The sequence below is a fragment of the Peromyscus californicus genome, unplaced genomic scaffold, assembly GCF_007827085.1.
Source record: "Peromyscus californicus insignis strain IS unplaced genomic scaffold, ASM782708v3 Scaffold_5__1_contigs__length_169319896, whole genome shotgun sequence".
NCBI classification, from domain to species: domain Eukaryota; kingdom Metazoa; phylum Chordata; class Mammalia; order Rodentia; family Cricetidae; genus Peromyscus; species Peromyscus californicus.
Window position 1 is genome coordinate 31,373,648 of NW_026294573.1, and position 22,607 is coordinate 31,396,254.

The 22,607-nt window shown below is 44.2% G+C and overlaps 1 protein-coding gene across 1 annotated transcript in view; it reads left to right on the forward strand.

Moving 5' to 3' along the window:
• The window catches only part of Macf1 (microtubule actin crosslinking factor 1), a 346,505-nt gene that overhangs the window by 271,664 nt on the left and 52,234 nt on the right, over nt 1-22,607 (forward strand). The window contains 2 exon segments of the mRNA XM_052718421.1: nt 20,998-21,159; nt 21,354-21,524. Of these exon segments, the coding sequence (XP_052574381.1) occupies nt 20,998-21,159; nt 21,354-21,524 (333 nt within the window).

A 22,607-nucleotide genomic window follows, 5' to 3' on the forward strand; every position in this document is an offset into this window, starting at 1 on the left:
TTCATAGTTCATTTAGCCCTGTATAATGGGGTTGTAAGAGGGTAGAATCCAAATTCAAGTCAGAAATATGTGAGGGAAGGGGAAGAATCCAAGGTCAAGTCAGAAATATGCAACTTTAAATCCTAGCTGATATCATTTACAAGCTGAGTGACTTGAAGAAAATTACTTTGGCACTTGAGAGGCAGAGGCAGGTGGATCTCTGTAAATTTAAGACCAAGCCTCATCTACAAAGAGAGTTCCAGGACAGCCAGGACTACGTAGAAGAGACCCTGTCTTTAAAAAAAAAAAAAAAAAAAAAAAAAAAAAAAAAAAAAAAGTTTGTCCAGAAATACATATTAATACATATTAGAATATTGTGAACTCTTTTTGAGACAAGATCTTACTAGGTAACACTAGCTTTCTTGGAACTCACTAAGTAAACCAATCTGTCTTCAAACTGAGATCTGCCTGTCTCTGCCTCCCTGGTACTAGGAAGAAACACCTGCCTCCTTCTCCTCCTCCTCCTTTTAAATTCCGTGTGTTTTATATGGTTGTATGTGGATGTGCACATGCACAGCACTGTGTGGAGATCAGAGGACACATGCAGCAATTAGTTTCTCTTCTTCCACGTGTTGATCTTGGGGGTCGAATTCATAACTCAGATCGTAAACCTGAGCCATATTCCAGCCCCCACTTTTACTTTTTTTTTTTTTTTAAGGTTCTGTATATCACAGGCTGACCTTGAAACTCACAGTAGTTCTTCATCTTCTGGGTACTGGGGTACAAGCATGAGCCACCATGCCAAGCAGACAGTTGTAAAGTCTTTTTACTAAGAAGTTGTTCAGGGGTGGAGGGTTTGGTTTAGTTACGTGTCTAGCATGCATGAAGCCTTAGGTTCAACCACTAGCACTGCCTAAACTGGGCCTAGTGATACATCCTTGTAATCTTGGGAGGTGGAAGACAAGAGGATCAGAACTTTGGGGGCATCATAGGGAGTTGAGTTCAAGGTGAGCCTGGGCTACATTAAAATTAAGAAACAAAAACAAATAGCTTTACTTCTCTATGTCTAGAAATGATCATTCTCTAGATTTGGTATAAGGCCAAGCATTAGATTAGATTAGCTCTTTTTCTTTAAAAAAAAAAATAGAGATTATTGTTGTTGGTTGTTTTTACTCTTTACTCTTTGGGGAGCCTGCCACCCAGCTCCCAAATAAGTACACATGGAGACTTATTATTACTGATACATGCCCAGCCTTAGCTTGGCTTGTTTCTAGCTAGCTTTTCTTAACTTAAATTATCCTGTCTACCTTTTGCTTCTGGACTTTTACCTTTCTCTATTTCTGTATACCTTTCTTTACTTCTTTTTCCATGGCTTGCTGTGTAGCTGGGTGGCTGGCCCACAGGGCCTTCCTCTCCTCTTTTTGCTCCTTCCTTTCCTCCCATATTTTTCCTTCTATTTATTCTCTCTCCTGCCAGCCCCATCTGTCCTTTCTCCTGCCTTGATATTGGCCTTTCAGTTCTTTATTAGACCAATCAGATGTTTTAGACAGGCAAAGTAACACAGATTCACAGTTAAACACAAAAGAATGCAACACATCTTTGTATCATTAAACAAATGTTTCACAATATAAACAAATGTAACACATCTTATATTAATATTCCACAACAGATTATGAGGACAGGCATGGTGGAACATGTGTTTAATACCAGCTCTCAGGCAGCAGCAGAGGCAGAAAGATCCTATGAGTCTGAGGTTAGCTGGTACATATAGCAAGTTCCAGGCTAGGCAAGGCTACATAGTGAGACCTTGTCTCAAACAACAACAACAACAACAACAACAAAAAAAAAAAACAAACCAGCAATTATGAAGGTAAAGAAAAGTTAGTCCTTCGAGTTTGCTGGGCATTGGTGGTGCATGCCTTTAATCTCAGCACTCAGGAGGCAAAAGTAGATGGATCTCTATGAGTTTGAGCCCAGCCTGGATTACAGAAAAGAAAAGTTAGTCCTTTGAGTTTGCTGGGCAGTGGTGGTGCATGCCTTTAATCTCAGCACTCAGGAGGCAAAAGTAGATGGATCTCTGAGTTCAAGCCCAGCCTGGATTACAGACCAAGTTCCATGACAGCCAGGGCTACACAAAGAAACCCTGTCTCGCCTTTAATCCCAGCACTCGGGAGGCAGAGCCAGGCGGATCTCTGTGAGTTCGAGGCCAGCCTGGACTACCAAGTGAGTTCCAGGAAAGGCGCAAAGCTACACAGAGAAACCCTGTCTCGAAAAACCAAAAAAAAAAAAAAAAAAAAAAAAAAAAGAAACCCTGTCTCAAAAACCAAGAAGTAGGGGCCTGGGAGGAAGGAAGGAAAGAAAGAAAGAAAAATTAGTTTATGGTGCTAATCAAACTAGCTGATGGGCAGACGACAGGCTTCATGAGCAGTTTTTTGGGGGAATATGTATAGGGCTTGTTTCTAGCCACAGAGTCAGGCGGAAAGTTTAGGCATGACACCTTAAAATAATTTTTATTGTATCATATATATATATATATATATATATATATATATATATATATATATACTGTTTATTCATTAATTTATTCATTTATTAGAAGTCCATAACCAGCAAGTTTTTCTAAGGCCATTTTAACTGTAGTTGTGTTCTATAAGTCAATATTATTTTTAAATCATTAACCCAAATTAACCAGAACACATTACCAGCTCAGTGGCTTTCCTAGCCACTCAATTGCTCATCAGATCGGCTTTAATGATCTCGGAGTCCTTGGCCTAATTAACTTTCGTTTTCAACATACACCACATTATCTTCCTCCGTTGCCATACAGTGGCAACTACTAAGTCAGCGTCTTTAAGAGAGACACTGCTTAATATTAATTAGTCTTTAATTAAAACATCAAAGCGTAAAAGGAAAAAAACATCAGCTTTGTTCCAGAGACAATCAGCTTTTAAAAAGATAGAATTCATCTCTCTGCAGTGTCAACCTAGACTGAGATTTTTTACATGAAGTCTGTAACTACGGTTTCAGTAAATACAAGTTTCTAGTATCTGGTCTAATATGTGTGTATATATCATCCAAAGGAAGATGATGAGAATTTAAGGCAGCTGAAGGTAGATTTCTCCTACTTGAATTCAAGATCTCATTCAAGTGAACCATTTAGGATGTGTCATTTTACAGTTAATCCCCAAAAGTGAGCTTAGTTTTTGTTCAACCCGTGAGAGTTGGTTCTTTGCTTCCATTGTGTGGGCTCCAGAAATCAGGCTTGCTTTGTCCACTGAGTCTTCTGGCCAGCCCCTTAGTCTAGTTCTTTAACCTCCAACCTTAGTTGTTTATTCGTTCATTTGTGATCAAAAATAATTTCTTGAATAGGGGCTATATACCTCCGCGGTATCATACTTGCCTAGCATGCACAAGGCCCTAGGTGTGACACACACACACACACACACACACACACACACACACACCAAGTAACAAAATTAAAGAAATGATTTACAAAAATGTCTGTATTACTTGTTCTATATTATTTTCTCATATTTGAGAGGGGACACCTGCAATAAGATTGTTTAGTGATTCGACCCAGAAAAGCAACTTTGTGATAGTCGTGCCACTCTGAAACTAAAAAAAACAAAACAAAACTGTTCAGTCTCAGGGAAAGCCTATATCGTGATGTTCTCAGCATAGCCTCTCTGGACTTACTTCCGAGCCCAGTCCTAGCACTGTTCACTTTTCTTTCAGAGTCCTTATACAGTTAAAATGAGTGTCTGCCTCAGCTCCTAGGATGGAGATCCCTGACCATGTCTCATTAAGATATCTCAGTTCCTAGCATAGTCTGAGGCACATAGTAGGTCCCAATAAATATTTATTGAACAAACAAAGAGTAAAAACTATAACTTTGAGCCAGGGGTATGGGATATGAAACTAGTTATGTATAAGGTCCTGCTTCAATCCTCATCATTGTTTAAAAAGAAAAGAAAATTGGTGTTGCTAGAGTTTTCCTGCCTGGCCCACAGTCAGGACAAATCTCTCTCACCCGCCAGTCCCAAGCCGCTCAAACCCGACCAAGTAAACACAGACACTTATATTGGTTTCAAACTGTATGGCCGTGGCAGGCTTCTTGCTAACTGTTCTTACAGCTTAAATTAATCCATTTCTATTAATCTATACCTTGCCACGTGGCTTGTGGCTTACCGGTACTTTACATCTTCCTTATCCTGATGGCGGCTGGCAGTGTCTCCCTCTCTCAGCCTTCCACTTCCCAGCTCTATTCTCCTCCTTGTTAGTCCCGCCTATACTTCCTGCCTGGACACTGACCAATCAGTGATTTATTCATTGACCAATCAGCAACACATTTGACATACAGACCATCCCACAGCAAATTGGTACAACCTCAAGGGGTCTAGAGAGAGGGCTCAGCACTTAAGATCATTTCTTGTTCTTTCAGAAGACCCGGGTTCTGTTCCCAGCACCCATATGGTAGCTCATGGTCATGATCAGTTCTCAGTAATCGATGCCTTCTTCTGATTTCCACAGGCCCCAGGCATACATTCGTAGGACAGAACAGTAATACACATAAAATAAAAAATACTTTTTTAAGAATATAGCTTCAGGCTCAGTGGTTAAGAGCACTTGGCTGCTCTTCCAGAGGACCTAAGTTCAATTCCCAGCACCCACATGGTGGCTCACAAACATCCATAGTGGGTTCTGATGCTCTCTTCTGGCATAAGGTGTACATGCAGATAGAGCACTCATAAATAAATAAACAAATCCTTAAAAAAAAAAGAATATAGCTTCAATAGTACGGGGTAAGGTGGGGAGCCTGAGGAGACAAAGGAGGGCTGCCTGGAAAAGAGGCATCATAACACTGGGCTGTGGGAGCCAAAAGAAGAGAGTCTCAAGGGACGGCAAATAGTTCCTTCACACACCCATTATCTTAACCTCTGCTGTCTTGTCTGACTCAGCACCCATCACTCCTGAGACTGTTTCCTAGAAATAGTCATTGACTTCCTACTTGACTAATCTGGTGACATTGTCCTCTTTCTTAAAAACTTGGTTTTAGGGACTGCAGAGATGGCTTAGTCAGTAAAGAACCTGCCACATAAGCATAAGAAGCTGAGTTCAGATCCCCAAAACCCACATAAAAGAAGTCAGACATAATGTCATGCATCTATAAGCCCAGAGATGGGGTGGGGGTAAAGGGCACTCAGAGACAAGTGGATCCCTAGAGCTCATTGGCCTGCCAGTCTACCATAGTGGATGAGCTCTAGGTTTAGGGAGAGGCCTGTCTGAAAAGGTAAGATAGAACGGAAGAGAGGAAGACATTGGCCTCTGGCTTCTGGGTGCATATGTGTGCATAGCTGCGCGCACACATCCACACAGACTCCCCTCCTGAGTTCTGAGAGTACAAGTGGATGCTGCCATGCCTGGTGTCCACGTGCTTTCTTGTCCTTCTCTCCCCATCTCTTCTGGCTATCTGCTTTCTTTTGGGTTTGTCCTCCTACCTCCTAAACACGTGGTTTCTGGAGCCCTGCCATTTTTCCTCTTCTCCTTTATACTCAGCCATGCTGAGGTAACCAGCCCCACTCTTCCAGGGTGAGAGGCTTCTAAATCCGTGTCTCCCCCGCAGAGTGGATCCTCCTGTGTGAGGGGCCATTCTAGAAGGTCCACATCAGTTATCTTCAAATACTCTAAACAAAATGAATCAACTACCTTCTTCCCCAAACTGTTCTGTAAGTTTTGCCATGCCTTTGGTAACCGCAGAGTAATAGTATAGCATTATCTTTATTTTCTCTCTAACTTCGACTTTCTACCCAGTTAGCAAATCCAAATTTGACTCTTCTTTTTTTTCAGTCCCTTACTTCATTTGTACTTTCTTTCTTTCTTTTTTAAGACAAGTATATTTACCACCTCTAAGGTTCAGAAGTTAAGGATTTAGATTCTCAAGTGAGGCAAAAAGAGATAGAGGTCAGCTGAATGAGTACTGTGTCCCTCCCACACACATTTCTATTAAGTATTTTTTTCTCTTTCTTGCGACAAAGTCTTATTCTGCAGCTCATTCTAGCCTCAGATTGTGTTAATCCTCCTGTCTCAGCCATGAGCTGCCCCACCTGATGTACAGTTAGCTACATCTTAGAGTCACGCTTCTCCGAGTGAAACACACACACCCCCCTTGGCACGGGCTTCTTTCCACTCTAACACTTTTCCTTCCACACAGCCTTGACTTAAGCCATGCTGCATTAAAATTTGCTTCTTTGGGAACTTTATTTTTGCTGGGCATGGTGGAGCATACTAAAATTCTAGCATTTGAAGATGAGGCAGGAAGATTGTCAATAGATAGAAGCAGCCTAGGGTTACATAGCAAACACCTATCTTAAGAAGAAGAAAATGGCCTGGAGGTGGAGGTGCATGCTTTTCATCCCAGCACTCAGGTGGCAGAGGCAGGTGGATCTCTGAGTTCGAGGCCAGCCTCATCTACAAAGCGAGATCCAGGACAGCCAAGGCTACACAAAGAAACCCTGTTTCAAAAAAAACAAATGAACAAAAGAATAAAGAGAATGTTGTCCTGTCTCTAGCTCTTCACTTGAAATACTTGTTTCTACCATTTCTATGTATCTGAATCCCAATGTGGTGAGCTGGGGATATAGTTCAGTTGTTAAAACAATTGTCTAGCATGCACAAGGCTCTGGGTTCCATCCCTAGTACCACACAAACCAGGGAAAGTGGTGTACATTTAAGTCCTACACTCTCAAGAAGTGAAGGCAACAGGATCAGAAATTGAAGGTCATCCTGGACTACATAGACAAGCCTGGACTACATGAGACCCTGCCTATAAATCAGTAATAAATACCCTGATGAACAAATGTTCCCTCCATGAAGCCTTCTCTAATTCCTCTTGCCTTCCTGTCTCCTACCTTCCGCCAGGCCTTTCTAACTTGTAAATGCTCTCCATTTTTGGTGTCACCTCTTTCTTGGTAACTAGCCATTAATCCAAACAAGGAATCAATACACTGTCTTTAGGAAAGTCTATAAGCAACATAGGGCTTTCAGGGGTCATGGGAGTTCCTGTAAAGTGGGTGGAAAGTTTTCTTATGAGTTCAGGAATACACAAGGACTCAAATATCCTCAAAACCCTTGGTTTCCTATTTAAGACCAAAAAAAAAAGAGTTCATACCATATTCTATTGATCTGTGTGCCCCCCGGAGTGTGCTATCTTTATAGTAACAAAAACACAAAGCATGGTAGTTACTGGTGCCCAACAGGCACAAACTTAATACTGTGGAGTTTCCACTTAACTCTGAGTAATGCTCATGGAGTCTAGATTTGCTAAGATGGAGGGCATTTTGCCGGTCGCCTGTGTCTACTTTTGTTCAATGAATCAATCCTCTGAGAGAGAGAGAGAGAGAGAGAGAGAGAGAGAGAGAGAGAGAGAGAGAGGAGAGAGAGAGAGAGAGAGAGACCGACCCTGTCAGGTAGATGGGTAGATGAAAGGCATTTTATTCACTGGGGTGTGGTAAATGTGGGAGTCTCTAGATTGTCCTGGTATGCTGGCAGTTCAATTTTGGGCAGACAAAGGCAATGGCAGATCCAAAACTTGAAAGGGGCTGGTATGAGTGCAGAGAGGACTCCACCCAGCTCACTTTAATTAGGAAGACAGCATGAAGAAGCTACAAGAGTCAACATTATTCTTTCTTCTAGGTTCACTGAAGAAAAATCTGACACCAAATTTTGTTGTTTAGGAATTTCAAAATGTGTAGGGGATTCTTTGAGCTCTGTAATCAACTAACAGGAAGCTAATCTGAAACGTGGCTTGAGCACATCCATTTGTGGTTTCAGGGTGGGAAAACATCAGAAGAGGTCTTCTGGAGCTCCCCGAGTACCTCCCTCAAAAGTTTAGCAGGCATGTGGAATGTACAGATGCTTTTTGTGTTAGAGCTATCAATGCAAGGAGAGGGTGAGTGCTGAATCGGGTACTTACTTCATGCAGATGGCTACTGGCAGAATTCCACACACCAAAATTCAAGAGAAATTCATGAGCAGATAAAAAATAAGACATAAAGGAAAGAGGCCTGCCCTGTGCTTTATCTCCTTGCTTCTAACAGATACCAATGATAAAAAGGAGCAAAACTAGGAGGCTTCTTGGTGGTTGTTTTCGAAGGGGTGGGACAATTGGTTTGGGTGAGTCTATAGTGTGTGTGTGTGTGTGTGTGTGTGTGTGTGTGTGTGTGTGTGTGTGTGTGTGTGTGTGTGTTGGGTCCTCATTGAAGACCAGGATGGCCTCAAACTCACAGAGATCTGCTTCCTGAATGGGAAGACTGGGGATAAAGGCACATGCCATCATGCCCTGTGGAATCTTCTCTAGAGACTCTGTTTAAACTTTTAGGAAGTTTCTCTGTAGTATTTTATACCTTAATTAAATAGAATATGACAAAAACTGATAAGTAATTTGAGTCTGAACCTTGGTTGCTAGATTGTTACATTTATTTATTTGAGTATTGATGAGAAAAGTAAAACAAGGTAGATAGGTGTGGGGAGGGGTTAATTAGGAAAAGACTGACTTGTTTGGCACCTGACTTGGTGAGGAAACAGGAAAGGAATTTCTGGCTGTGAAGACTGTGATTCCACATCGAGATCATTCTTTATAATAGGATAACCACCCACCCTTAAGTCCAGAGCCAGAATTCCTCAGATTCTTCTAACCAGAGGGGCCCTGGCATGCTACACAGTCTGTTAGGATATCTGAACACTTGGTGAATGTATTTGGCTAGGAAGACTGGCTAGTGAAATTAATCCTGTCCTCTTTGGGGTTTCCTAGTTGTATCGAATAATTACAACAAAATTAAAACCTGACTGAATTCCATGAATTGTGAAGAATCAGGTCTGTAAGCTGATCTGCCCTGTGGGTCAGTGTGCATGGGGTACAAGGAACTTTAAAGCTTATCCTGAACAAACTGTAAGATTTGTGAATCTGTTTCCTGAGATTGCTCTGTCACATGACTGCTTCAATTTCTGCTCACACTCCTTTTGGGATCAGGAAAATCACCCTTTTAGGAGATACGTTATTCTTTGAATAACTGTGAGAAAACTGACGGTCTGAGATCTGCCCTTGGATCTTGGTGTGCCAGTTTAAGGAGACATTCAGAACAAATTTTCTTCCTCCCACGTCCCAGCTCTTCAGATGCTTCATGTTGCGCCTATCCCCTGGAACTTGGTCTAGATCAAATATTCTTTATTCTTTTCACTGTGTTTATAGAAGAGTGTTCTAGTGTCTTCACTATTGGACCAGGAGGTCACAGGATTCTAGACAGCTCTTTTAAAAATTGTAAATTTAAGGACGAGGGTATCTAGAATAAAACAATATGCTCTAGAACGTTCCAGCACTTCCTTCCCTTTACAGATGGAAAGAGTCTTTGTACTTGAGTGGGTAGAATTGATCAGCATCTTTTGAAGTGAGAAACATTTTGCCAGGCAAAGTTGTGTTTTGCTTGCCGAGTCTGACCATGGCTTCAAGCTGTGCCTCATTTTGCCAAGGAAGTTGCTGGCTCCTCACATATGTCTAAGGCTTAACTCCAGGGTTCACTCTGGATCTCCACACACCAATGACTGGTTTTACTTACAGTTGGTGTGGAAGGTGGAAATAACTTTTTCATAAGTTCTACCATCTCTATTGATCACATGGGCCAACAGGAATTTGGACATTCTTTCTCTTTTTAACCTTTTTTTACCTTCATGAAATCAGAGGGACCATCACAAGGGAGTAAAGTATTACACCTTATAGAGATGCGAGCTGCCTCTGGCAGGCAGTCTTCTGTGTTGCTCTTTGTACTTTAACAGTTACAGGACCACTAGGTAGTTTTTCTAAAAGCCAGAAAGCGGTGTTGCAGGATTGTGTAACACGTTTCTCTATTAATTTTCTCTTTGGAGACTTGAAATACAGACTCACACTTTTCATCTAGCCCCGAGGAGGCTCAGGTTTTCTTGGAGTTGCACAGCAATAAAAAAGCAGTCCAGGTGTTGGGCATGGGCTGTTCCTGCTAGTGTCCCCCACGCCCCCCCCCAACTCGAACCCCATTTTCTGGTCATAAAGACCGCCAAAGTCTGGGCAAAGAAGTCCAGGTGGCGCAATGGGCCATGATCTAACATACTTGAGAAGGGAAACTGTGCCTAGAGTTTATCCAATAACTTGGTTTCTAAGTCTAACTTAATTCCATGGGATACCAAGAAAAGACTGTTTAAGACTTGACTGTTCTTTGGTCAGCGCCAGAGGTGACATTGGAAAAATACAGGGACAACCGTTGGCGGCAGAGCTGGAGCCTGGGGTAGTGCAGACCGCCCACCCCAGCCCGTGCGTCTCTACTGGCAGATGGGGCCCCGAGTGGCCCTAGTCACAACCAGCTGGCAGTGGGGGAGGCGGGGGCACCCCTTCTGGGTTCGCCCTTGGGCTGGGCTCGGATCCGGCGGGTTGGAAAGAAGCGGGGGGGGGGGGGGGGGGGGGGGGGGGGGGCGAAGGGGCCGGGCCAGCGCTGGGAGGGCGGGGCTTTCCTTTGTCAGGGGATTTGCCCGGCGTGACCAGGACTGCTCCTCTCCGCTCACCCTCCCGGGCGGGGACTCTGCTACGCCCGCGAGTGTGGAGGGAGTGAGCTGCGGGGGTGGTGGTGCGGGATGTTCTGGGGTCCCTCGCCCCAACCCCGGGACGCCCCTCCCTCGGCGCCTCAGCCTCCAATCCTGGCCTCCGCCCCCTCCCCTCCCGGCGGGGCTCCCTGTTGGCCCCGCCCCCGTCCTCCTCCCTAGCTGTCGGCGCCGCGCGCTCCCGGGCTTCCAAGGGGGCTGCCCGGGCAGGGCGGGGCGGCGGCAGTGGCGGCGCTGGAAGGGGGAGGAGAGCCGCCCGCCACCCGAGCAGTTCAGCCAGCGACGGGGTGAGCGGGCCCGCGCGGCGTGAGAGAGGCGGGCTCGCCCCCCTCGTGCGGCCGGAGCGAAGCCTTTTGTTCCCAGCCAGAAGTTTGCATGCCGGGACCGTGACAGCTGCGGGCGGGGAGGACGGCCGCAGGGCCAGCGGCGGCGTGGTGGAGAAAAGAGGCGACTGCTTGTCATGCAGCCCACGACGCGGCGGCTGGGGGCCGGAGACCTGCGGCGGCCTGGGAGGCGGCGCCCACAGGACACGGGACTCTGTGCTGCCGGAGGGAGAAACTAACTTCCTGAGTGCGAGACCGGAGGCCAGCGCGTCCGAGAGCCACCTGCAAGGCTGCGGTGAGGCGACCCTGGCCCTGCGGGCACGAGGCATGGCGCGGGTTTGCGGGCGGTGCTGAGTGAGTCCTTCAGACAGCCCCTTGGCCGCTGCCGCAGCCTGCCCGCCTTCTGAAAGGCCCAGTGTGGGCCTCCACTCGCCTTGTTTTGCGGCCACGATACAGTGTTGGCTTGGAAGCCACAACAATGCCATGATGTTTTGGAGACAGGAAGCCCCAAGCTGGCCCCGAATGAAGGACTTCCTGTGTTTAAAGTTGCAGGAATATCCGCTGACCAGCCCTGTTCAAATGCAAACACCCCAACTAGAGAGGACGAATGGCTAATTCAGACCAGCTGGACTCTTCAGGGCTGAACACAGGATAAAATGCAAGGAATTCTTAGGAGCTTGGACCATACTTGAAGGCTAGAGAGGGTGTGCCATTGTTATTAAAGGACATAATTGGTATAAATTTTCTGCTTCCAACTCAGCTTCAGTGAGAATTGAGTGAAACTAGATATCAAATAAGACTTGTCAATAACAAATGATTTTTGCTGACTGAATTTGAAAAGGCAGTGCTCTTTAGAAAAGTAAAACCAGAAGCCATACAAGTAATTATTTTATGCTTGTTGATTAAATAATATCATTTGTCTGCCTGCAATTATGAGGCTTCTAGCCTGTGAGGAAAAACCTGTTTGTCTTAGTTTCTCCCAAAATGGTTTCGAATTGGAACTTCCAGATCTTTCTGGACGGCAGATGCAGTTGGTGGTTTGGAGTGTAAACATGTGAGAGGACTTACAACTCGTGTAGAATGTATTTTGGGAGAACCTGTCGGGGGGAAAAAAAACTTCTGAAAGATTGATAGTTCATCTTTATTGAAAAAGTATGGGTAAGCCACTTAGCAGGCCAGACTGTTTAAGGCGGAACCCCACCTGCCTGGGGAAAGGGGAAGAGGAGGATGGCTATATAGAAGATTGCTATGTTCCACAGCGGTCTATATATGATACTATGAGGATAAATGAACAGATTGACCAGGGATCAAAACTTAATCAGACTTCCAAAAGCACCATGGAGAAGATGGAAGGAAGTACCATATCCAGCAATGGTACATTAGGAGCATCATCTAATGTTTTTGAATCTAGAGTGCCAGAAGGCAAGAAGCTGGATGAGAGAATAATATTTGATGCATTAAAGCTAAGCAGTGATGTGCAGAAGTCAGCACCTGTGCCACCCAGACGCCGGCCAAATGCAGAGCGCAAAGATAACGTTAACAGAAGATCATGGAAGTCCTTCATGCCACCCAACTTCCCAGAATTTGCAGAAAGGATGGAGGCTTCTCTCAGTGAAGTCTCGGAAGCTGGTGCTTCAAATCCTTCCTTGCAAGAGAAAAAGGAATCCAGTTCTGCATTGACAGAAAGTTCTGGTCCCTTTGACCACAGAGAACCTCAATCTGAGTCTGTAGCTTTGGAACACATGTCCAAATCTGTAGATATTCCAGAAGTGCAGGATGGAAACTTGCAAGAGTGCCAGGACTCGAGATTCCAGCAGCACAGTGAGAACTCTCCCCATGAATTCCAGCCTCTGGAGTGCGAAGCTGCAGCCGCAAGTGTTAACTCAGATGAAATGCAGGAACACAGAGTCTCAAGTGCAACCTGGCCTAGGGCCAGGAAAACTTCTTCTAAGGGAGGCTTCAGTGAGAAGCAGCACCCCCTTGAGAACACTGCCTGCACTGTGGAACTACCACCTCTCTCTCCTTGCCTGAGTGAAGAGCTGTTGGATCCAGAATTACATATTCTTCTAACACCTAGCCTGAGAGAAAAAACAGAGTCTGAGTTAAAATTTGAGGAGGATGAGCGATGGATCATGATGGAGGCTGAGGAGGAGTGGGAGGAAGAAAAATTGTCGGAGAGAAGAGACAGTCTTCCAGTTGCAAATGAGAAGATGAGCTTGACGGGTGTTTTTGAAGAAAGAGAACAAGCAAACACAGTGGCAGTGGTAGAGGTTGGATCCGATTGCTCATCTGTCTCGGGAACCTCTGACCACCTAGCTCTTCGCCAGGTTTGCTGCGCTGATAACCTGCAGCCAACTGGGGATCCACCTGCTTCTGTTCCCAAGGGTATACCCGCTGACTGCACCTGTGTGCCCGCAGGTGAAGATGTTATCAGTGAGATGAAAAACAGAACTGCTCAGGGCCTAGAGGGGCTGATCTCAGGGTGCCAGTGCCCTACAGAAGCTGAGCACCTCTCTGACACAGATTCTGTGCAGATGTTTCTTGAACTCGAGAAGGAATGTTTATGTGAGGAAGGAGTAGCTTCTTCAGTTGAGCTGCTGGGTCAAGCCTCTTCTGAAGGGCTGGCCCCATCCCAGGATGCAGAAGATTCTCTTTTAATTAGTCATTTTCCAGGAGCTGCTTTAGAAAAGGAACAGCATGTGGGTCTTGTAAGTGTAAGGATAAAGGACCATGATACTGGATTAGATGGTGGATATTGTAACGCCCTGGATTCTTCTCAGGTGCCTAAAGCTATTGAACTTAGTACTCACCCTGATAGCAGGAGGGATACTTCCACTGTTAGCAAGGAGTGTGAAAAAGTGCCTTTTAGCCCCAAGATTGGTGGGGGATTTAAGTCTCTGGCTGATCTGGAGCCACTTGGAGAGCTGGACACAGGAGGATTGCTGAACTCTGATGCCAGAGCCTCTTGTGAAGAAAAACTGCCAGCCTTTATTGCTTCTGAGTTAGCCAAAGAAAATGGCAATTTGTCCCAGGTAGACTGCAGTCAGACTAAAGGGAATGTAGAGGTGTGTATGGAAAAGATGCCTCTCAGTTTTGCTTTTAACTGTGAACAAGATGTTACCTCAGGACCTGAAGTAGAGGTGTTATCATCTGATTCAAATTTATTAAAAGATGAGATTCGTTTAGAAAGTGGAAAAGGAGCTATAATTAATCCAGAAAATAACAATCCAACATCATTGGGAAGTGTAGATCCTTGTGAGTTGTCCACGGAGAAAGTTTGTGATGATGATGGTGAGACAGAAGAGCTTTTAGAGAATGGAGCGCCAGTACATTTTCTTAGAAACCTCCAGAGGAAGTCTCCAGAGTCAGGGGCTCTGAGTCTGCAGCTGCTGGCTGGAGCAGAAACCATGAATGATGGAGAACCTGAGCTGAGTGTGGTGCCATCACAGGAAGGGGAGATGGAAATGAGAGATTTAGAGTCAACCCTGAACATTTTTCCAGAAGAACGAGTCACCAAAGCCAGTAACACTGCACCAGGTGTAGAGGACTGGGTATCCAGCCGACAGGAGCCTGCACCAGGTGTAGAGGACTGGGTATCCAGCCGACAGGAGCCTGCACCAGGTGTAGAGGACTGGGTATCCAGCCGACAGGAGCCTGCCCCACCTGTTGTAGTAGCCATGAGAGACGATGTGCTCAGTTCTGTAGTGCCCATGCCAGGAGAGGACAGCTCAGCTGTAGTAGTGCCTGCTGCCAATGCCTCTGCCTCAGAGGGAACCACTGTAACTGCTCCACTAGTGTCTTTCCCCGGTGAGGACATCCCAGTTGCTTCAGTGGTCATCGTAGAGGAGGATGTTACAGCTGCTGCATTATCAGCCCCAAAACAGGCTGACGCCTCATCTGGTGCAGTGGCTCCAGTGGAGACTGTTACAGTGCCCGTCACAGGTGAGGACGTTACCTCAGAGGAGCCTGACCCTCAAGCTGCTGCACTGTTCCTCCCAGAGGAACTTGCCATAACAACTCTTGCAGGGCCCACCTCAGAGAAGCCCAATGCTCCAACAGTTGTAGCGTCCACTGCAGAGGAGCCTGGCACTCCTCTTCCTGCAGGACCTACGCCGGAGGAGTCTGCTGCCCCGACTCTTGAAGATCCTACTCCAGAGAAACCTCCTACTCAAGTAGTTAGTGTGTCCATCCCAGAGTGTCCTGTCACTCCAGCCACTGCAGTGCCTGCTGTGGAGGAGATGCTCTCCCCTGGTGGGCCCTTCCTGGGAGGAACTGCCCACACTGAGTCAGTGCCCATTGCCGAAGAAACCCCTGTTCTTGAAGATCCTTCCTCCCCTGAAATGTGGGTCAAAGAGGACCTTGATCCTTCAGCATTTGGAATAAAAGAGATGCCTGGCCCAGTGCTACATGGGAAAGTGCCTCTGGCTACAGCTGATGGATTAAATTCTCCTGAGGTAATTGTTGCTCATTTCATTGGCAGGAAGACCTAGAGAGTCAAGAAAGAACTGGAACTTCTCTCACTTGGTGGTAACTAGTAATGGCATAGGTCCTCCTTCCTTTTGTTAATTCTGTGCTCTTGAGCTTGTTTCTAAATTTTCTATTGCGTTTAGAGGGAAAATGTATCTTAATTTCCTCTGGTGTAAACTTTTACTCCTTTTTTACTTGCATATGCTGGAGCCCAAAGTAACACATTTGTAAAGAGACCTTTTACTTTTGTTTGTTTCTTTGTTTTGTTTTGTTTTGTTTTTTGAGACAGTGTTTCTTTGTGTAGTTTTGGAGCCTGTCCTGAAACTTGCCCTGTAGACCAGGCTGGCCTCGAACTCACAGAGATCTGCCTGGCTCTGCCTCCCAAGTGCTGGGATTAAAGGCATACAACACCATTGCACGGCGACCTTTTACTTTTTAAAAATTTATTAGCAGGAAAGTGTGATTCCTCTTGAAAAACTATAGCAAGCCTTTTCTTAAAATCAAGAGAGTTCATGTTTATTAGTGAGGTACAGTTAGGCTGAATTACACTGAGCTTTGAGTGAGACCTGAGTACTTCTGAACCACTCTGGGAAGATTAGGTGTTCTGAGTCTTCTCACTCAAGATTCCTCAGAGGATTGTAAGGATAAGGTGACAGTGCATTTAGAGTTGCTCAGTATAGCCCTGGCTGTCCTGGAACTCTCTCTGTAGACCAGGCTGGCCTCAGATTCAGAGGCCCACCTGCCTCTGCCTCGAAGGTGCTGGGATTAAAGGTGTGTGCCACCACCGCCACGCGGCTACATAATTTTGATTGTGTCCCTTAAGCTGCCAACTCTGCTATAAATCCTCTTGCTTAGCTGGTGATGGTCGTTTCCCTTTGAGGTCAACAGTTATCTTGTAAAGTAGCTTCCTGTCAAGTTAGAATTTGCTACACTTTATAGAATGTGAGATTGAATTGAGATTGCAGTCACCTCTCAAGTTAGAACAGTAGGCCAGTGACAGAACAATTTCTTGCACTCTTGAAATATGAAATACTTCTGATATAAAGCCTATAGCAGCAATCAGTGAAGGGATTAATGCGTAAAGAGCCAGTCTGATCAGCATAAAGAGGAATTCAGAGAAATCCTCAATGCAGGTCTCTGAGATCCTTCCAGGTACTGCCTGATACATGACAGGAGAAAGAGGTGGTGCCATCTCACCACTCATTCTCTAAGTGGGGTTATTTGAGGCCAGGTGTCACTGTATAGTCCTGGTTGGCCTGGAGTTCACTATGTAGACAAGCTAGTCATGGAGATCTCCCTGCCTCTGCCTTTGTGGTTAAAGTTCTGGGATTAATGACATGCACCACCACGCCTGGCTATTTTGACAGTGTCTATTGAAGCCAGGCATGGTGGTGCATACCTACAATTTGAGCACTTGAGTTATTGGGGGCAGGGGGAGGGGATATTTGAGGCCAACCTGGGCTATATAATTGTGGGTCACCCTGAGCTATAAATGAGGATGGGGAGGGAAGATGGAGAAACACTACTGAAATTATCATTAGTTGGATTTTTAAAGAAGTTTTTCAGAGCTGGACATGTGTCTGATTGGTCGAGTACTTGCCTGGCGTGCACACGGTCCCGGGTCCATCTGTAGCACGGCAGGAAGTGGTAAAGTGTTTTTCCCAAGGTTGTATGAATTCCAGTTTATCCATTTTTAGAGAGTTTTTTGGTATGTGTGGGTCTTGAGACAGGACCTATTCTGGCTGGCCTGGAATTCACTATGGAGTCCTCCTACCTCAGCCTCCTGAGTGCTGGTAGTGCAGGTGCGAATCACCATACTTGGCCTTTAGGAGATTTTTAGAAGCAAAGGAACTTATTGTTTCTATGCATAAATACTTAGAACTCAACAAGTGATCATAACCTGGAATTTGATTTAGAGTAAAAGGCTTCAGAGCTTGTATGTTTATACATGTACAAATGCACATGTGTATACCTAGATAAAAATATGAACTTTCTGTTCTCTTTTAATATATAAATTTCATAATAGGCACTAATAAGAGCTTGATTAGAAGAAGCAAAATGTTAGTTGATTCATTATTTCTGTGTTGGGATCTTGGGTCACTGAGAGCAGTCCCCAGTTACTTAAACCCCACCTATAGGTTCCCTCAGTCTTACTTACAGTCAAAAGTTCAGAGGAAGAGGGGCAGCCTTTCATACAAAGTGGGGCTTTCATAAAATTAAAATTGGCCAAGGAAGTCTTTTTAAGCAAAAAGTGGGTCTCGTCTCAACGCCAATTCAGTGTTTGAATGTCCAGCTGATAGGCAGATCTGTCATGGGTTTGTTTGCTTTCCCTTAAGCAATTTCTATACAAGGAGTCATTCATTCAAGAAATAAATAATTACTGAGCATCAACTTTGTGCCAGATCCTAGCCTCTTGCAGTGAATAGAACTGGCACAGTGCCTGCCTTTGTGGGCCTTACAGTAGCATGTGGGAGGCTGATATGAAGCACAGCGGTGGCTCTTGTAAATATATAATTATAAACTGACAGAGTGGATTGGGAGACAATTGGATAGAGTCAAGAAATACTTTGGAAGTAGAATTAAGACCTGTTGATACATTTTATGTTGGAGGTGTATCATTTATCCAGGATAACATGGAATCTGGTTTATACAGTTAAGTACAAACTGGACAGTAGTAAATTATTGTTTTCAAAAACAGATGTTAGGGTTTGATTTAGGAAGGAATAAATGTAAAGGGATGGGAAAGTAAAAGATACTGTTTCATTGGAACCGTTAGGTTCAAGGTACCTATAAGTGGTTGGTATATAAATAGATAATAAGAAAGCAGTTGGATGTGTGGATTTGAAGCTTAGAAGAGAGATTAAAATGAGAACCATAAGTATTTATCAGAGTTAATAAGTCAAGTGATATAGATAGATTAAATTGCCCACGCAGGACACTAAAAGAAAAGAGATAGCCAGGAATGGTGATGTACACCTACCAATTACCTAGAACTCAGGAGGCTAAGACAGGAGGATCATGAGTTTAGGCTAGCCTAAACTATATAGTAAGGTTTGTCTCGGATGAATGAATGAATGAATGAATGAATGAATGAATAAATAAATAAGAATTTTGAGGAAGCCTTTTGACTAACATCCTCCATTCCGAGGTAAAGAGTAGAAAGAGAAGAAAAATATCAAGAAAAGATGAGCCAGAATTCCAATAGAAATGCAATACCACCAAAGATAAAAGTAACTACAGTCCTCACCAGTGTCCAAGTACACACAAATAAAAACAAATCTTAAACAATAGCTTGAATGTATGTGGTTTCATAGAGTAAAAAGGACCCTTCAGTGTGGTTAAATACCTTCTCTCTGTCTTCCGGGCCTTCTCCTCCTTGTCCCTCCTTTTGTTTTGTTTTGTTGTTATTTTTTTCTAGATAGGGTTTCTCTGTGTATCACTGGCTGTCCTAGAAATCACTTTGTAGACCAGGCTGGCCTCCAACTCCCAGAAATCCGCCTGCCTCTTGTCTGGTTTGTCCCTCCATTTCTAATCCTCACCATCATTAATAAACTTCAGAGCCATGTGTCCTCATAATATCCTTCATCTGTCCTCATCCTCACTCTTCTTGGTTTTTCTTCAGATTAATATCTTTAGTGTTACAGAACAGAGATATGTGGTGGCACTTGTGGTTTTTTTTCCTGAGAACTGTATTTTGTTGAAGCTGAATTCTTTGTAGTTTGCCTAACAAAATACGATATGATCAAGTTGTAGTATAAAGTGAAGTGTACTGGTGATTTCCTTCCCGACCTTTTTCAGTTTTTACTGGGCCTTTCTGTCTTTACCGATTCACTTATCCAACCATAGGCATTCCTTTAGAATTCGATTCCATACATAGTGTGATGTATGGTCTATTGTAGAACAGAATCAATCTGTCTTAAGCATTCAGTTCTGTTATGTTTATCTTATCCTCTTCCATTTTCTGTCATGCTCTGGCTTTCACAGACACACCTCTTTTTCTGAAACAGAAGGAACTTTGTATAGAAGAGAACAGAAGAAAAGTATATTTAGGCAGACTGGTAAAATACAGCTAATTTTCTACTCTAATAATTGAGAGAAACCAGTTCTTTGGAATAAATATTTGTCATTCTTTCCCTTAAGACTATGAATTTGGCAAAAGTGTGGGAAAACTAAAGTTTTGGCATTTCTTTCTTTTGTTTTTTGATTTTGAGATAGGGTCTCTGTAACTCGAATTCTAAAAGGTCTTTTAATAAAAAACTCTGAGCCAGATATTGGGGTAAATGCATAAAGATCAGAGAGACAAAGGAACAAGCCACAGCCACCAACTCTTACCTCACCGACTCTTCAGCCTGAAAAAGCCTTTATTTAGTTCCTGTCTCCTCATGCTTTATATACCTTTCTCTGCCCAGCCATCACTTCCTGGTATTAAAGGCATGTGTACTTCCCAGTACTGGGATTAAAGGTGTGTGCCACCACTGCCTGGCCATGTTTTCTCTCCACTGAGTCCAGGGTGACTTTGAACTCACAGAGATCCAGACTGATTTCTGCCTCCTGAGTGCTAGGATTAAAGGTGTGTGCCACCACTGCCTGGCATCTATGTTTAATCTAGTGGCTTGTTCTTTTCTCTGATCTTCAGGTAAATTTTATTAGGGTACACAATATATCACCACAGGTCTCGTGTACCCCAGAAAGGCCTCAGGTTCTCTATGCTGCTGCTGCTGATGAACTTTCTGATCTTTGTATCTCCACCTGAGTGCTGAGATTATAGGCTTGCTTACACCCAGTTTTCAAAAGGACCATTTTTTGTTCTGACTGTTGCATTTAGAAATGTCCAAGTTTTAACTGTAGTAGAGAAAACTAGACATATGACTTACTACACTTACTCCCATTGTTTTTTAAATTCTTTTGTTTCATGGTGGACACGATCCATGGTATCATCTTTTTAAAGTATTTTATATCTCTATGTCTTCCTCAGCACATGTGTCAAAGTTGTTAGGAGCTTTTCTTCTTGTAGACAGGGGAGTACTGTTTCAAGATGATTGAATGTGGTCTGTGGCCCTGAAACAGAATGGAGTTAAATGGCCCCAGGGGTTTTAAGCTATGAGCTTTGCATTTTTCACACTGTTGATTTGTTTTAACTGATTGAGTTACTCATCCTAGCCAGGAAAGTACATTGCCTGTTGTCACTGGTCAAACAGCTATTCTCCACTGCATTTTTCCAAGATCTTAAGTACTTGTAATTTGATAGCATCCTTCCCTTTCAGGATTCATAGTATTTTAAGACTAACACTTCACTATTCCCTATAGCTTTAGCATTAAAAATTAAGAACTGATTTGAAAGAAGATACTGAGTCATTAGGTTAAAGACCTAAATAGTGCTGTCACGGCCTCTGGGTGTATGTTACTAAGAGGATAATAAGAAGACATGTAACTGAAACATGAATCTGTGTGTCCCCTTGGTACCTCACTGTTCTCATGCTTACATTTTCCTCTCTGTTCCTTGCCCTCCTTCGTGAGGTCATGAATCTCTTTGAGAATGACCAGATATGGTGTAGAAGGCTTCATGTCCTTTAGAGTAAATCTGCTTTGCTTTGCAACTCTCCAGATGTTTCAGAAAGAACAAGTGGATCCTCTTCAGGTGAAATTGCAGCAGGTGAATGGACTTGGCCAGGGATTAATTCAGAGTGCAGGAAAAAACTGTGACGTGCAGGGTCTAGAACATGACATGGAGGAGATCAATACTCGATGGAATACACTGAATAAAAAGGTGAGTAGTGAGCAGGTAACTCCTATGCTAAGACTGGAAGGGATGAAAAAGAGACATCTAAACCCAAGACTTCCCTTGAAACTCAATGCCAGCAAAGCTGAGTGTTGCTGTCTGTACTTACTAACAGGGTAAGAAGTAGTTTCAATACTACTCTCTCCTTCCCTGTTACTGAGCTCTCCACATCTGTGACACAGGTCGCACAAAGAATTGCACAGCTGCAGGAGGCTTTGTTACACTGTGGGAAATTTCAAGACGCCTTAGAGCCATTGCTCAGCTGGTTGGCAGACACTGAGGAGCTCATAGCCAATCAGAAGCCTCCGTCTGCTGAGTATAAAGTGGTGAAAGCACAGATCCAAGAACAGAAGGTGAGTGGGGATGGAGACAGCGGACTGAAATGCACAGTGACAGACAACCCAGAGTCTCAGTAGAACCTTAGCCTACACTGGATTCTCCTGAGAAGAAAGGTGGAAACTGATTTCATTGCTTTACTGTGGCATTTGTTAGACCGAGCAAGTTGCATACTTGCTCATGTGTCATGTTTTAAGATCAGCAATATTTAGAATAGTGTTGTATGTCATGCATGAGTTGTCTGTATTTCTTTGTCTCATTTGCTTAATGCTAGCATGTTAATTATACATAATACTGGGTTTCATTATGACATTTTCATTTATGTACATAATATATTTTGTACATAATATATTCACCTTCCATTACCTTCTCATCCCTCTTCACTCATCCCCATCGTCCCACCTCGCCCTACTTCTACTTTGTGTGTGTAAGAGAGACCTAGTGAGTGTCACTAAAACTGTCTACAGGAATATGGGTTCCTTGCCAATGTCTTTCCCTCTCCCATCTGCTATTAACTGTATCAGATCTTCAGGAAAGGGTGGGATTCCGCGAGCCCGTTCCTATTCTGTGACAGGGTGTCCAGGGGCCAGGCTTAACATGGATGTTATGCATGTAATCACAGCTGCTGAGACTTCATTAGTGAAAGAGCATGTCAGGTCTGGACATCAGCATTACACACACACACACACACATATGCACGCACACACGCGCACGCATGCTACTTCCTCTGGCTCTTAATTCTTTCCTCCCTTTCTTTTACAGTATTTCCTAAGCCCAGGGAGAGGGAGAGGGAGATGGATAAATGTCTTTATGGCTTGGAATTCGATAATCTTTTACTTTTTTGAGTCAGGGTCTCATTAGCTCCTGCTGGTCTGGAACATTGTGTTGCTAAGGATGGCGCTGAATTTCTGATCCTCCTGCCTCCACCTTCCAAGTGCTGGGATTCTAAGTGTGGCCCTCCCCTGGTTTAGGCAGTGTTGGGGTCGACCCAGGGCTTCACGCGTGCTGAGCCAGCACTGTACCGGCCAAGCCTCTAACTCCCGTCCTCTTCGTGTTTCTGTTAGTTTAATTTCTGTTTCAATGTGCCAGGCATGGTACAC